At 38.0% G+C, this 16,611-nt stretch overlaps 2 protein-coding genes across 2 annotated transcripts in view; one reads left to right on the plus strand and one right to left on the minus strand.

Moving 5' to 3' along the window:
- Window positions 1-6: 6 nt before the first annotated feature.
- On the plus strand, window positions 7-4,848 carry MSH5 (mutS homolog 5). The gene has a single exon (XM_019613001.2). It carries the CDS (start codon window positions 615-617, stop codon window positions 3,042-3,044), a length of 2,430 nt encoding a protein of 809 aa, XP_019468546.1. The 5' UTR covers window positions 7-614; the 3' UTR covers window positions 3,045-4,848.
- A 2,537-nt stretch (window positions 4,849-7,385) lies between these two features.
- The window catches only part of LOC100544435 (A-kinase anchor protein 7-like), a 36,686-nt gene continuing 27,460 nt past the window's right edge, over window positions 7,386-16,611 (minus strand). Inside the window, exon 7 of the mRNA XM_031552217.1 lies at window positions 7,386-7,534. Coding sequence (XP_031408077.1) covers window positions 7,401-7,534 — 134 coding nt within the window. The 3' untranslated portion in view covers window positions 7,386-7,400. The remainder of the gene's footprint in view (window positions 7,535-16,611) is intronic.

Here is a 16,611-nt window from a genome sequence, read left to right on the forward strand (position 1 = left end):
GTGGAGGGGTTCGGCCCCGGCGCAGGGCCTCCCTGACAGGCCGGGAGCCAGGCTCCTGCCCGGCGAAGGGAAGGAGGAAGGGGGCCGAGGTGGAAGTCGCGGCCTTCGCACGGCCGCAGCGAGCTGTCCACCAGTGAGCGAGGGGGATGACTGGAGGGTAAGGAGAGGAACTGGAGGCAGAGAGTTGGCTGTTACTGTGGCTTCTGTAGGGGAGACTGGCTGACCCTGACAGCAAACATTCATCTGCTGGCACAGAAATTGGCACTGTGTGAAGAAGGAGGTGCATAAATACCAAGTAGGCCCAGCTGACCAGTCTATGTGGCTGTGTCTTTGCAAGGCGCTGTGGTCAGCGGGGTGGGCCTCCTGTACCTCTGCGGGCAGATGGTTTTGTATGCATGTACATACACACAAGTACGCTACTGTATTTATGGGCATCTGTGCTTACATACGGTAAAGCTGTACGGCTCACTTCACAGAAATGCTGGGTGCAGGTCTGAGTTGCTGAGGTTGGGTAGGACCTCTAGCAATCACCCGTCTGCCCCGTGGCTCAAAGCAGTAGCCTGCAGCAGGTTGCACTGGACTGCATCCAGTCAGGGATTTTGTTCTCCAACAGAATGAGTGCCACATCAGCCATGAGTTGCCCCTTGCCACCACTGCTTGTGCCTGAACAAGAGGAGCAAGAGTGTTCTGAGATACATATGTCTGTCTTGTGGTATGCAGGGGAGTTTGCAGTTACTTACTATGATACAGAAGATTGCTCAGTTTACTTCATGCCTGACACACCTGATAGTGAAGGCCTCGAGCTACTGCAAAAAGTGACTGGGGAAGTTCATCCTAAATGCATAGTGACAAGTGCAAAACAGGATCAGAATATTGCCAATTTCCTGACCAACCTAGCAGACAGTGATAGCGATAAAGGAAAAATAGAAATTGTCCTGTTTCCTAACATAGATTTTGGCCTAGAAGTCAGCAAGCAACGAATCCTATCTAGACAATTTCCATTTATCCCATCTCATATGACTGCAACAGAAAAAATTCTTTATTTGTCCTCAGTCATCCCTTTTGAGAGCCCACTCATGATAAGAGCACTAGGGGGGCTCCTTAAGTACCTGGACAGGAGAAGGGTTGGAGTTGAACTGGAAGAAAGTGGTATTGCAGTTCCTGTTTTGGCCTTTAGAAAGTTTGTGCTGTCAGAAACTGTGAATATAGACCAAGACACTTACAGTGTTCTACAGATTTTTAAAAGTGATATCCATCCTTCAGTGTATAAGCTTTCTAGTGGATTAAAAGAAGGATTCAGTTTATTTGGAATTTTAAATCGCTGTAGGTGCAAACGGGGAGAAAAACTTTTGAGGCTATGGCTTACGCGACCTACTCGGAACTTGACAGAGCTAAACAAACGGCTGGATGTTATCCACTTCTTCCTGTTGGCTCAGAACCATGAAACAGTCCTTACCCTTCAAGATTGCCTCAGGAATATAAAAAATGTGCCTCTTATTCTAAAAAGAATGACTCTATCCCATACAAAAGTTAGTGACTGGCAAGCACTCTATAAGACAGTGTGCAATGCACTGTGCCTTAGAGACACATGTCGCTCTCTGCCCCATAGTATTGAACTCTTTCAGATTATTTCACGCGTCTTCACTGATGATCTGCAATACATTGCTAGTCTCATCAGCAAAGTGGTGGACTTTGAAGGCAGCATCTCACAAAATCGCTTCACTGTTAGACCCAACGTGGATCCCACCATTGATGAAAAGAAGCGAAGGCTAATGGGTCTATCAGACTTTCTTACAGAAGTGGCACAAAAAGAACTGGAAACGTTGGACAACCATATTCCTTCCTGTTGTGTGATCTACATTCCTTTGATTGGGTTCCTTCTCTCCATTCCACGGCTACCGAGTATGGTGGATAAAAGTGACTTTGAAATTGAAGGCTTGGACTTTATGTTCTTGTCAGAGGATAAACTGCACTACAGAAGTGCTAGAACTAAGGAGCTAGACAGCCTACTGGGTGACTTGCACTGTGAGATAAGAGACCAAGAAACACTTATTATGCACCAGCTGCAGGCAAAGATCTTGGAGAGGTCTGAAGTGCTTAACAGCGTGATTGAGTATACTGCACACCTGGATGTGCTGTTGGCTTTGGCAGTGATGGCCCGGGAGAACTCCTACTGCCGGCCACGCTTTACTCAGCGCCATGGCTTCCACATCAAGGACGGAAGACATCCACTGATGGAACTATGTGCAAAGACTTTTGTGGCTAATCCTGTGAACAGTGGTGAGGCTACCAGACGAATAAAGATAATCACTGGGCCCAACTCATCTGGAAAGAGCGTCTACTTAAAGCAAGTAGGTCTTATAATATTTATGGGTCTAATCGGCAGTTACGTGCCTGCAGCAGAGGCAGAGATCGGAGCAATCGATGGGATTTACACAAGAATCCACACTAGGGAATCAGTTTCTGTAGGACTCTCCACATTCATGATTGATCTTAACCAGGTTGCCAAGGCAGTAAACAATGCCACAGAGAGGTCGTTGGTACTTATTGATGAGTTTGGCAAAGGGACCAACACACTGGACGGCCTGGCCCTTCTGGCTGCTGTGCTGAAGTACTGGATCAATCAAGGAACCCAGTGTCCGCAGGTCTTTGTGTCCACTAATTTTCACAGCTTAATGCAGCTGGAACTTTTGCCTGACACACCTCTTCTGGAATACCTGACCATGGAGACTCACCAAGATGGAGATGAGTTGGTGTTTTTCTATCAGATCAAACAAGGAGTATCCACTGTTAGTCATGCTGCCAACATTGCTGCACTAGCTGGAATGCCTGCCAAAATTATTGAAAGAGGACTGGAAGTATCAGAACTGATTCGCAATGGAAAAGCTATCAAACGTATTGATCATCCTTCAAAAGGAGACCAGATGGAAAAATGCAAGGCTGTTGTTGAAAAGTTTCTTAGCCTAGACCTTGATGATCCTAATGTGAACTTAGAAGAGTTCATGCATAAAGAGGTGTTGCCCTCTGCAGCCTCAATTCTATAGCATGGCTATGTCTAAAAGCATATATTACAAGGTATCTGTCATGTTCAGTAGGGTGGTTTTGTAATTTCAACAATAATGACTGTGACTAATGCCTCACACTACATTTCACTTTTAATAACTGTAGTGTATGTCATTTCTTATTCTTGTTTAAAGTCAGTATGGAAGTTATATATCCCTGTATGGTGCATGATATGAAAGCAGGAAGACTGAAAGAGGACAATTTAAGAACCTCTTCCAACTGTTGGATCATGCATTTTGAGCCCTTACTGTTAGATTCTCAGGCTGAAAAAATACTGTAGAAAAATCAAAATAGTTCTGCTGGTCTCATGGCACTATAAAAACAAAGTGTTTATTGTTTTGTGTACTGTTGAAGTAATCATTTCAGTCATTTTAGGATCATCATCAAAGGATCACATAAAAGTATGTGCCTTGGACTCCCAGATCAACAGATCACATTGTTACAGTACAAACCACTAAAGTAGACACTGGTTAATGGAAATATAGAGGGATTTAATGAGCTCTGTGACATTTAATAAAGCCGAATTTCTGGCCATAAAGGCAGGGAGATTCCAAGAGCTGATATGAAAAGAATGGGAATCAGAATCAATGGGATCTAACTAGAGGGGAAACGCTTTGGTTTTATTCATAATCACTCTCCTGCAGAGTAAGAGTACATAACTATGCTTTGTGAGTACAAAAACAAAATGACAAGTCCAGGAAATGGTAAAATATACTAGGCATATAAGACAGGAGCAGCATTTTTTCAACTATTGAGTAAAACTTAAAAGATTAATACCAGAGCAAAGGAAGTCCATTTCACTTCTGTCAGTGCCAAGGATCGACTCTGAACCCAGCATCTGATCACTGAGTATGCAACACATATACATGAACAAGTGAATAAAGAGGAGCCATGATATGTAACTACCACAGAAGTAATAACCTTCTCTGCAATAGCATAAAATTGCCTTTTCTAAGTTATCTAAGACAGAAAATACATTAGATAACTGATTGTCTGTAACCGCTAACAGTATTGCTAATCAGAGAGAATCAGCAGATATATTGGATCTCTCTTCAGCTCTTGATTTCAGGAAGCTGAGATTCCACTATCAGTAATCCAAGAGAAAAAAATTATATGCGGAAAAAAGTTATATTCATAATTACTAACATTTAGGTACTAAACATAGATACTGAACATTTTATCTGTTTGGTATTTTCACTGACGACAGCAAGAAGGTGAACGTGAGTGTTCACCAAAAAGATCTGAAATCAGAGATGGTTCAGTGCAGGCTCAGTGCAGAATTTCCGCTTTTTATGATGTGCATTTATGATACTACAAAATAAAAACTACAAAATGAAACTAGGATAGTGACAAAAGTTTAACAAAAATTACATTAAAAATACAAGAGTAAATGACCAAACTGTGCGGTTGCGGCTACTTTCAGTATAATCATAATAATACTGCCTGCAAAATAATATCTAACATCTTGGAGGTATTACACTGAAGTTGAATGATAGCAGTGAACAGGCCACGTACTATACTTACAAGTGTTGTTTACAGATTTTTCTCACAAATACATTCTCTTTTATTAATTATATATATTGCATTCAAAATATGTGCTGCATAGAGGAAAATCACATATCAGATACTCTTAAATTATAGTTTTGGAATACTTTCCTGTCAACCTATGCCTGGACTAAGGATATACAGCTTTTTAATTAAGCAGATGCTATCTGAGCAATGTAATTTTCAGTCATCCACTAACAAAATTCATTTCATCATATTTGCAGTTCAGGCAGCAGTATGTACTAAAGGATCTCTGAATATTATACAGCATTTATCAGGTGCGCCTCACAACGCTCCCTGAAATAAATAGCAGATGAAAGAAAAACAGAGGGGTTGTGACTGACCGACAGCAATGTAGCAGGATGGTGAGGGGAGCAGGAATAGAAATGTTATTTTTAAGTGCAAAACTCAGTCACTCCTTTCACTGTGTTTCAGTTGTTCTTTGTACAGAAGATAATGATACTAACCCAGTATTCTTACCATCCAAGTCAGCTGTGAAAACAACTAGGCACATGCAAGTAAATTATCTCCCTTTGTCTCATTCCAAAGGGCACCCAAAGACACATTGTGTCTGCTTAATCGGGGGAAGTTTTCCATGGCACATTTGATTTCAGTATTGTCAAGCTGAATATGAAGAATGAGCTTCTCCACTTCTGAGCAGTTAAGAAGGTTCTTTAACCTGAGAAGCTGAGAGGGCACTCAGACAGCTCTTTCATTATCCACTCTATCTGGAATGTTATCCTTTTCTAATTTCTATTTCCAAGGTTGTGGTTTTGGGTTTTTTTGTTTTTTTCAAACATTTAACATTTATCATTTTGTCTATTTTTAGCTTAATGTTGTGACTTCAAAGTGGAAAGCTGTTTTCTTGAGATTTTTCTTCATTTTGAACTCACCAGCTTTTTTAAATTGTAAATACCTGTGACAACTTTGGAAAGTTCAAATCTTCTCAGAAGATACATAAGTCACAAAATGTAAAAAGATATTTAAAATTATTTTTATAAAAGGAAATGTTGGTGGAATTTAGATGTCATATGGAGAATGGTTTAAACTACTGATTCAAATTAGAAATCTCACATTTTAAAAAATATTAATATATTTTTGAAGCTGTAGCTGTGAACTAAAGTCAACTACTTTGTTCTGTTTACTCTTTTATATGCTTTCTCATGCCATCGTCATCTACTCTCCATTTCTTGTTTTTCATGCTGTTATATGATCTGAAAATGCAATCAAGCATTATGTTAAGAAGTACTACAAAATAGATAGAATTTCTGTGTTTCATGTTGTTATTTATTGTTGTCAGGAAATGCAGTGAAACTATCTTACTAAATATATGGACACAATTAAACTAAAAATGATAGAGAAGACTGATGCTAATGCCAGACAGTGGATTGACTGACAAAAATTCCTGATAATTTACAGATCTTTAATACATAATATCTTTCTAAACAGTGCATCTTTAGAATACTATGTGTATTATCCAGTATTATGGAGGACTAAGGAAGATGATTTGAAATGACACCGACCCGGTTCTGTCAGTAGCTGTGAATATCAGAACACAGAAAATATGTATCCTGGCCAATACTTCATGCAAGGTAGATGAATGTAATTAAAAAAAAAACAAAAACAAAAAAGCAGACTGGCAAAAAAGCACCTTGATTATCTGAGATGTTTTAACAAAACAGTTACATTGATGAATAGCTGATATTCTGCCAAAGCTGTGGATTTTTAGAATGTTTTAAAAAGCAGCTGTTAATACAAGCAAAAGCTTCAGCCTACAATTTTATGAGTTACAACACACCACCTACAACCTGCAGACAAGTCCTTATCTCGCTTCAGAGCAACTATGCATTATGGCCCTGAAGCTACTTAATGCATCTCAGAACTCATTCCATCTTCCAGCTGATTTCAGAATATTCCTTAATTAAGATCTTCACCTTTCAGATTTTATAGGTTTTTTTCTAAGGAATAAAATACTTTAATGCTTGCTAAATCAACAGACAATAATTATACTATGTACTTTGATCCTTATTTTTAGAAAATATTTCTTCTGAAAATTACTTTCCGAGTCAATATTGAAAGGTTACATAAAGCATTTTACTGCAATGCCAGCAAAGAAATTTTATGGAAATACATCTTATCTTAATAACAAATTACTGTTAAGTTAGTGTGCAATAAAAAGCTAGATATCCTATTATTGCTTCTCTATATTTCTCATTATATCTATTGTAGCTTACTTCTATATTTGTCTATTTTTTCTTGTCAAAAAGCTAATAAATGGGCAAGAAATAGATACCTGCAAGAGAATATAATGCTGCATGTTATCACTACTGTAAAATTCAGCAAAACATATTCAATCAAAAGAAATGCAAGCCTGCATATCATGCAAAATCAACATATAAATTCCCTTATTTACTTATTTTCTCCCACAGAGTAACCAAACAATATCCACAGAAGCAGCATATAAATACTGTGACAGCATTTCCAACTATGTGATCTACACCCTAGAACTAATTCTGTAATTTTGAACAAATAATTCCATCTTTTTGCTTTGCATAGTTTCACAAAAGAAAACAGGCTATGAGTTTACTGTAATACAAATATCAAGAGTATTAACCTACAGTACAATATAGGACTACTTTTTACACAGTAGATGTACTAATTATTCCTTCTAACATACCAGTATTTTGAAGTCTTACCTCTTCAGCCAGCTACAAAGATGTAAAACTATGATGCTATAGCATAAACAACTCCTTCGTTCATCTACAAATTAAACTTTCTAGATTGCTGCTGAGCTATCTGAAATGTGAGCTCACCTGCTTACGTAGCTGTGTTGATTTTGACAACTTCATAAAGGTCAGATGGGGCTTAAAAGCTCTTTCTTCTCCTGCCAAGATGCCCTTTTCTTGAAATATCTTCCTCATAGTTTCTGAGGGGGGAAGAAAATGTAGAGCAACTCAGAAATTAAACCACAGAATGCTTAAAAGTGTGTTTCCAACTGTAGTATGAGTCACAACCTTGCCAATATTAAAAAAAAAAAAAGTACCAAAAGGCAGAGAGGTTTCTACACAACTTCAAAGATATTCACTGTTTCATATGAAAATCTTCTTGCATTTGCAATTAATATGGGCCGCAAATTTGGCATTAGTAAGATAATGGCAATTAAATAGCAATCAGTGCTGCTTTCTTTTGGCATCAGATTAAAACAGTCCAGGAGTTCTCAATGAAAAGTTTTGCAAACTCCAGGAAGACTATAAACAAAGAACAAAATTTTCTGTCTTTAAAAACATTTTTCTGTGATAAGTCCTATTTCCTCTATTTGGGTAATATCCCTCTTAGACTAAAGGAATCCTGAAGTTGGAAGCTATAAAGTCTGTCACTGAATTTATGTGGCAGAGCTAGAAGACATGCTAAGTATACTGAAGTTACATTCTTATTATTCTACTTTTTAGGCTTCACTGTTGTCTCTGAAGTTCTTTTCCTAATCACATTTGTCTACCACAAAGGTCAAAGCAGCTCTACTACACAGACCTAGCTTACCATATCACAGCTAATCTGCCCAATATAATGTTTTGTTTCCTGGAAATAAATTTCAGTGTAATTTTTGAATTAGGCTTTATTTTTAAACTGAAATACTATCAATCACAGAATCACAGAATTGTAGATGATAGATTTCATTGTAGAAATGAAAAATATCTGTTGTAATTTTGAAAGTTCAGATGAAATAGATAAAACCTGTGGCAAAAAAAAAATAATACTGGCAAACAGAATATTCTTATTACTGAAAAACAGAAAAACTGCTAACATTTTTTTTTCTTTGCAAATACAACTTCAAATTTTTCACTTGCTGTAAATCTAGATGACACACTCTATCCTTGAGCTAAAATCAAAATAGGAAAAAAAAAATTCTATCAGCTGAATTTCATCTACTCTTAATATAATCATGTATTTGAAGTAACGTGAATTACTTCTTGGTGAAATGCTTAAGCTGTATCAGAAAGATCCAGTGCATTATTCTTCTCCTTGGAAGGAAATGCATTACACTGGGAAGTGAAAAGCAAGGCTAGATGAAAAAAGGAAAGGCCCAACAAACCAAAATTGAGGCATATAAAGCTGGCTAGCACGAGTCTGCCAGTTCACACATTCTTCTAATAGTTACTCTTACCTTTCTGATTGTTTGCTATAGTAAATATTTGTGAGGTACTTTGAAATCACATAGAAGAAGAGATTTTACAAGCTTGTGCATGACTTCACATTAGAAGAGTTCTAAAAATACAGTTCTGTATAAGATGTCTTAAAACTGGAAGGCTGACATATTTCATTTGAACAGAGACAAAAGGTTCTAGAGACCCCATGAAGTTCTTTAGTTTTTTGTTGAAGCTAGAATTGGATCTCTGGTGGAAAACTGGACAGCTGGAGAGAAGATTTGGCTGGGCAACAATGTGAATTGTCAGTACTGAAGCCGCTTTTGTCCATAGCCAAATAAATTCATGCAAATCAACAGTACACTGTTCAAAACACAGGTAACAATCGGTATAAACAGTCACTTGCCCTGTGGTAGTCAGTAAACTTAAATTTGGTTTCACTGTGGTTTTTGAATCTCCACTTATTTACCATCTAAATTTATTTCTTGCAATTACTACAATACTACTCAGCCAATGGAGTAAAGCAAACATTTTTAATTACAACTTTGGTAATAAACATTGAGAAAACAGAGATGAGAAAGGCAACAAAATTTAATTTTAAAGTAAGTGCCAGGGTTTCAAAATCTCTCTTTCTGCAGGATGTATTCACATGCTGCATGTAAATAGAGGAGGAGGTGGAGGTATGATGCAGCCCAAGAGATGAGGTACAAAAATCTGTTCTAGACTTCCTTCCCACAAGTGAAACAAACTCATGGTATTATGTTGGACAATCACTATGCTTTTCTCATTTAATTCCTCTAGTTACATGAGAAGATTATATAAAAGTGCATGTGTGTGTATATATACGTATATATGCAAACATTACAGAGTCATAGAATGGCTGAGGTTGGCAGGGACCTCTGGGCCCAACTGGTCTGACCCCTCAAGCAGGGCCACCCAGAGCAGGCTGCCCAGGTCCACATTGCCAAGGAGGAGGTTCCACAGCCTCTCTGGACATCCTGTGACAGTGCTCAGTAGAGAAGTGTTTTCCCACATTCAGACCAAATCTCCTACATTTCAGTTTGTTCCTATTTCCTTCCATCCCCTTCCTCCACTCTTCCCTCTCTCTCCATCCAAATGTGTGCACGTATGTATCCACAGGCATAACTTCCATACAGAGCTACAAATAAACTATAGATCTATGCATCTACTATCTGTCGATAGCTTTAGATATGAGGCTATACACAAAATCAGCTTACCTACCTGTATTGTTTTCTGCCTGTGGGAAACAGTTCTATGTTTGCCCTGAATCCCTGCTAAGCTATTATGCAGCTGTGCACACAAGAATTCATGAACAACAGATTAACATATCAAAACAGATGACTAAATAAATGTTTCCTGCTTATTCAAATTGAGATGCAGAAGTTCAAATTAAGTCATTTATTAATGCTGTGCATGTATTTCTTGGCTTCCAATGGCCAGCTTATTTTCTGATGTTGGTAAGCTGAGTAAATGCTGAGTAAAGTGTTAGACTAATTTAAAACTGAAATGGTTGGTAACAAACCCATTTTCTGCTTCCTTTATTTGGTTCTCTGAACAGCATCATCTGGGGACTCCTTGACTTTGATACTCCAGCAAAGGATTAGTCTTATTAAAAACAAGTTCATGCTACCCTGTGATAGTCTCATGGATTGTAGTCTTTTTTTTTCTCCTATGAAGCTCAACTCTTCTGCCACCATGTCTTATCCCTCCTCTGTGCAATTAAGATCTGTGGTGATGAAGATGTGCACCTACAGAGATATGTCCCTAACTCCTCTAAGAGCACAGTGTCACAGCAGTGGTTTAGCCAATCGTGGGATTTAAAACACGGTGTTTTCAACAAGGTAGAATGATTATGATGGTACTATAAATGTGTGTTACAGTGGGACAGTAAGGAACCTACACTTTATAATGCCAAACAGCAGCCACATAGCATGGGTGTCTTCATTTTGTGCTAAATAAACATATTTATAATTTTGTTTCTAATAATCTTTTCAAAATCATCTTTTTTTCCTATCTAGCGATTCTAAAAAAGAAAAAAACACAAAGAAAAACTGCTGTAAAGTAGAAAACAACTTTGGAGAGAGACTGCAGTTTTAAATTTGATCTATTTACATTACATGTGTATGTGTGTGCCCATACGTGTTCCCTCGGTGATCAGACATAACCTCCTCACACAGCTTTGCTGTGGGATAGATCATTATATAACTATTACAGGCTCAAGAGATTGGCCACACTTATTGGCACTACAAATAACTTCAGTTGTATGGTTTTGCAGTACACTTTGACATTTTACAGGTGAAAGTGACTTACAAATATCATTACCATAATGTTCCTTTCCTCAAAGATAATGAAAATAGAAAGAAATCTGAGGAGATGGAGGGGAAAGAAAGAAACAAAGCAAAATGTGATTCTGAGAGCACAGGAAGAGTAGAAGATAATGTAATGTTACTAATATCTATGCGGCCCTCTGAAGAAGTGATCATAAGGAGGGTTTTAAAAGAATGGGGAAAGGAAGCATGGATGTTGTGGGCAGAAAAAATTCCAGGCTTAAGGGACTTTATGGAAGGGGATTTGAAGAATGAACAAGTATGTGAAGGTTAAACTTCATGATGAGGATTGCCTGAACTGAAAGCAAGCAGAGGTCAGTGACAAGAATGATAGACAGACAAAGCACATGGGTCTGAGCATCTACCATCTTTCCCTCATACATGCCATTACTAGCTGGACTGAAAAACTAAGAGGATCTGTATTTTCCCTTATTAATTTCAGGGTGACCAGTATTTGCAGCTTCAAAGTATACCCTCAAAAGGTAAAGGCTATATTTGCAAGCTCAGTGACTTCCTAGAACAAATTTTTGGACAGCTTTCAGACCATCTTTCATGCAGTTTGAAGTACTCTGCAATATCATTTTGTGCGTTATTTTTACAATGTCAAAATTACTGAATATCATCTGTGCCTTTTATATTGGATGTAGCCGAATTCATTAGACAACTGTTTTCCCATAATTATACCTGAAATGCGATACATGAAACATGTCCAGAACAGCTATAAACTGGAAAGGCTCAAAAAATCCACAGCTAGATCGATACAGAATGATTCACAGAAAAACTGTTGTATCTGAACTGTTGGGTCACAGCCTGAACCACTGATTGATCACGTGGGGAAAGGACCTGGTCAGCCCTGGGAGCACAGGTGAAGGCAATTCACCTGTGTGACTGGAAGGAGTGGAGACTGGCTGCACCTCTCTTAGACCTCATTTAAGGGCTGACTGCCATGGTGGAAGGATTTCTTCTTGGAGATCCTTTCTTGGTGAAGCTTTCTCCTGTGATCCTGGAATCTTCTGATGCAGGTAAGTAATCTTCTTTTCTTATAGCACCTTTCTAACATGCAGGTCCTTTTACCATCACACCTTTGATGTAACACCTTTCCCATTGTATTGATCTGTCTGATTGCTACAATTGTATATTGAATAATAATCCATAATAGCCTTCTTCTTTTCCAATATTTTACTGAATACATAAAACATGTACATAGATTTTGTTCCAGTTTATTAATTTCTGCTTTTTTCTAAACCACATTCCCCAAATTAGAAGATTTAGTAGAAGTATTCTTGATTATCCACTTAAGACTGAAGACATGAAAAGCTGAGAATTGTTAAATTACACTTACAATTATAAATTTAACAGAAAGTAATGTAAATTTTTCTTAAGTTCCTAGTTGTTATTTTAGGAAAATATTTTGTTGGCTACCACTTAGCAAAGGTTTGGGTGTTACAGATAAGGTCTTCATGTCATCCTTACTTTCACAATAGTATCGAGCATGACATCACAAAATCACAGAATTGTAGGGGTTGGAAGGGACCTCTAGAGATCATCGAAACCAACCCCCCTGCCAAAGCAGGTTCCCTACACCAGGTCGCACAGGTAGGCGTCCAGGCGAGACTTGAATATCTCCAGAGAAGGAGACTCCACAACCTCCCTGGGCAGCCTGTTCCAGTGCTCTGTCACCCTCACAATGCTCAGCATTTCTCTACAATATAGGCAGCTTTGCACTGTACCAGCAGGCAAGACATAGTCTAGGTTATTTCCCAACAGTTCTTTCATGGTTACTTATGCTTTTCCACAGTGAGCTGCCACCACACTGCTATCATGCAGCAGTGAGCTATATAGTTATTTCGGACATGTATCGGTAGTAACTGTGGGTTGTTCTGTCTCCATCATTACCCACACACATATATGAGACAAATGTGTTCATTCATTAAGATCAAGAGAGCACCTGGATCAAGAAATCCACACTTTGTGCACAGATGCAGTATATAAGGTAAGCCTGATAAGACAACAATAATGTGAAGGTTCAACATGAGTTCTTGAGGGAACTTAGTTCCTATAGTGCTTTTAATTCATCCCATTACTTCCTAAATGTTTGTCACCATGACAAAAGAATCCCTTACATCTGCCCTCTCTGTACTTCCCTGAAAATGCCCTCATTATAGAGTCAAATCATATTTTTGCATTTTTCTCAGCAGTCTAGATGTTTTTTTTTCTATTCTGTCTCCTGCCATGCAGCTGGTCCTGAATTTTAAGACCCCACCTGAGTGTAAGTGCAGTGAATTGAAGGGTGAGAGGCACTGCAGTACAAAGCCAGGCCCCCATCCCAGTCCAGTGCTCCTCATATCCCCTTTAGCCTCTTTTGCTGGTCACAGCATTAAACATTCACTAATGAATAGTAAGATCTTGAGCATGATACTTTGTTAGTGTTCAATAACGATTACCTACTGGAGTACAAACTCAAAAAATTAACTGGTGCTAAGCTTTAATAGTTATTGTTTATTTTCATTAAAATGTTTGCCTCTTTTGACAGCATTTGTTTACTCAAAGGGCCTAAAATGAAAACTAGTAGTACCAAAAGGCTTAATTAGAAAAGGCTGCATGCAGAAAGCTACATCACATCAAAAGACATGAACAATGCTCAAGTCTACTACCAGGTATCTTGGCTCTTGCAAGGAAATCAGCAAAACCATTTTTTTTTTCTGATGGGTGTACTAATCACATTATAATCTATATCAGCCAATACATACATACTTTATATTTTTTAAGAAAAAAAGAAAGATCAATCTGCCAGTTAATTTGAACTTTAGAGCATGCTTTTCTTTGTGCTGTGCATGAGCCAAGTTTCTACACAGGCCAACAACATCCCAGATTTATTCCTTTTTGTTTGTTTTTCTTCCTTGTTGTTTACCTCTTATGAGTTTGTGGAAAAACAATGATTGGAAGCACATGCATTCATAGGAACAGTAACTAACACAGATACAGGGACTGGAAGAAAAGCCTAACCTACCCCAGTAGTGTATCTTAAATAGAGTTCTTAGGGATTTGAACTAGCAGCTTTTTGTTTACTTTTTACAAATTGTTATTTTAATGAAAAACTACAACAGTTTCGAGTTCATGATTTTTACATCATACAGCGTGGTTTAAAAATAACTGACAAGAGACAAAATGTATTTATCTTAGCTTCATCCATCTGGAAGCTAAGTGAACCAAATTAACTGAATTGAAGTATTTCTTTAGGCTCTCTGAAGTCAGGGCAATGTAAATCACCCTAAGACAGATGACAAATATGTGGTTACATAATCTTTAAAGAGGCTCCTGCTCTCTAGCCCCAGGTCAGCCACCACTCCTGTCCTTTGTGCTGACAGTCATGTAGCATTTCAGCAAACTACACTGCCAAATTGTAAAGGTTAAAATTACCTGGCAAAGGAAAAAAAGGTTGGTTTAATCACAGCTGAATTCACTGTGTGATTGCAGAATCCCACAGCACAGCAGGGAGCCAGACTGCTTTGGCACAGTTGTAATGCTATGTTATGCTTGAGTAAAGCTGCAATGCACTTAGAGAAACAGACTGTGACTGCCTTTCCATTCCTCTCTCTAGTGGTGAATGTTATAAAAACTAGCATAGAGAAATTAGACTAAATGTCATTTTTAGGAAACTAAAGTTAGAGTAGTTAGGCATACTACTTGTTTTCCTAGTCTAATTACATTAAAAAGTTCTAAAACATTGGATTAAACATTTTAATGTAATTAGGATAATTCAACATTTCTTTGAAAAACAAAGGATCAAAAGCAATAGAAACAGTCAACTGCAAAAACATCAGTAATTCTTGTCGATGGAATTCAGGCTCCCTCTGGTGACCAGAATGCAACTGACACCATTTATCCGTAAACGTGAAACTATAAACCTATAAACTGTATACTAAAAACTTTTTATAAACTTTACTATAAACTTTTTTCTCTACTAAACTTCTGTTTACATTAGTGTTACTAGACATGGAACTTGCCATAATGGTACTTCAGTATATTCAGATGTTATTAGTATTAAACTTCACTGTAATTTATGGAACAGTGTCTTAAAGGAAGCTAATGTGAACTTAATGCATTTTCTGTTGTTATTGATAATCCTCTTTCAACATCTTCGAGAATACAAAATAACAGGTGAAATCAGAGTTCACCTTAAGAGTGCAGTAGAAACCACATACAACTTGGAAGGAACACAACAGTAACTCTGTAAGAAACTAAGCTTAGATCTTGCCAGAAATCAAACCAGCTGCAGAAGTTTACTCTTCCACAGACAACAACAGAATCATTAACATTCTTCAAACAACAATGGAAGTTGTTGTTGTTGTTGTTTTTGCAAGCTTCAGTTTTAAAGCTATTTCCAGGGAATCATAGAATGGCCTGGGTTGAAAAGGACCACTATGATTATCTAGTTTCAACCCCCCTGCTATATGCAGGGTTGCCAACCAGCAGACCAGGCTGCCCAGAGCCACATCCAGCCTGGCCTTGAATGCCTCCAGGGATGGGGCATCCACAACCTCCTTGGGCAACCTGTTCCAGTGTATCACCACCCTCTCTGTGAAAAACTTCCTCCTAAGATTTAACCTAAACCTCCTTTGTCTCAGTTTAAGACCATTCCCCCTTGTCCTATCACAATCCCCCCTTGTAAACAGCCATTCTCCCTCCTGTTTATATGCTCTCTTCAAGTACTGGAAGGCTGCAATGAGGTCTCTCTAGTGCCTTCTCTTTTTCAAGTAAGGGAAAGCAGAGACCCAACTTGTATTACAGACAAGCTATGTTTGGAGAGAATGCAGCTCTCAAAAATTGAAAAATTCATTTTCAACAGTTGTCTTATGTCAAATGTGTAGCTGCACAACAGTATACATGTACAGATTCTGAGTCACAGAAGTCCAGCAAAGAGTTCCCAGTATTTTCTCTTGCAGCTGTCTTCCTAAATTGTATACTCAGGATACCATCCACAGAGCAGGCATACAAGGCATATTTTTGACATACAGCTTATTTTTGAATGTATATATGAGACTTATTATGGAAAAACTCAACGTGTATTTCTGCTAAAACGCTTCTTTGTATTAGAAGGTATGGTTATTGTTTCAAGTACAGTCCAGAAACTACTACATGGTATCTGAGTGGAGGAGTGCACCAAAATTTATCTCCACCATACAGAGAAAACAACAATAGATGAAATGTGATCATTTTAATTCAACTTTTTTTTCCAACTTTAATTTTGTTGATAATCTGAGCATCAAAAGGCACTTTGAAAACTTCACCATGCAACTTGTTAGGTGAAGCATCCAACACAACCAAAGTGATGAAAGGTACTATAATCATTTCCAGAAGTTAATGTAAGCAAAATACTCATCTGTTCTTTTTAATGGATATGATACCAGCTGAAGGTCAATAATTGACTGGAATACAGTGACCATACTAGAGAGGGAAAGAACATATTCCAAAAATATGATGCTCTCAAACAAAAGATATCAGGGTCAAGA

Source organism: Meleagris gallopavo, chromosome 2, assembly GCF_000146605.3.
Source record: "Meleagris gallopavo isolate NT-WF06-2002-E0010 breed Aviagen turkey brand Nicholas breeding stock chromosome 2, Turkey_5.1, whole genome shotgun sequence".
Taxonomy (NCBI): Eukaryota; Metazoa; Chordata; class Aves; order Galliformes; family Phasianidae; genus Meleagris; species Meleagris gallopavo.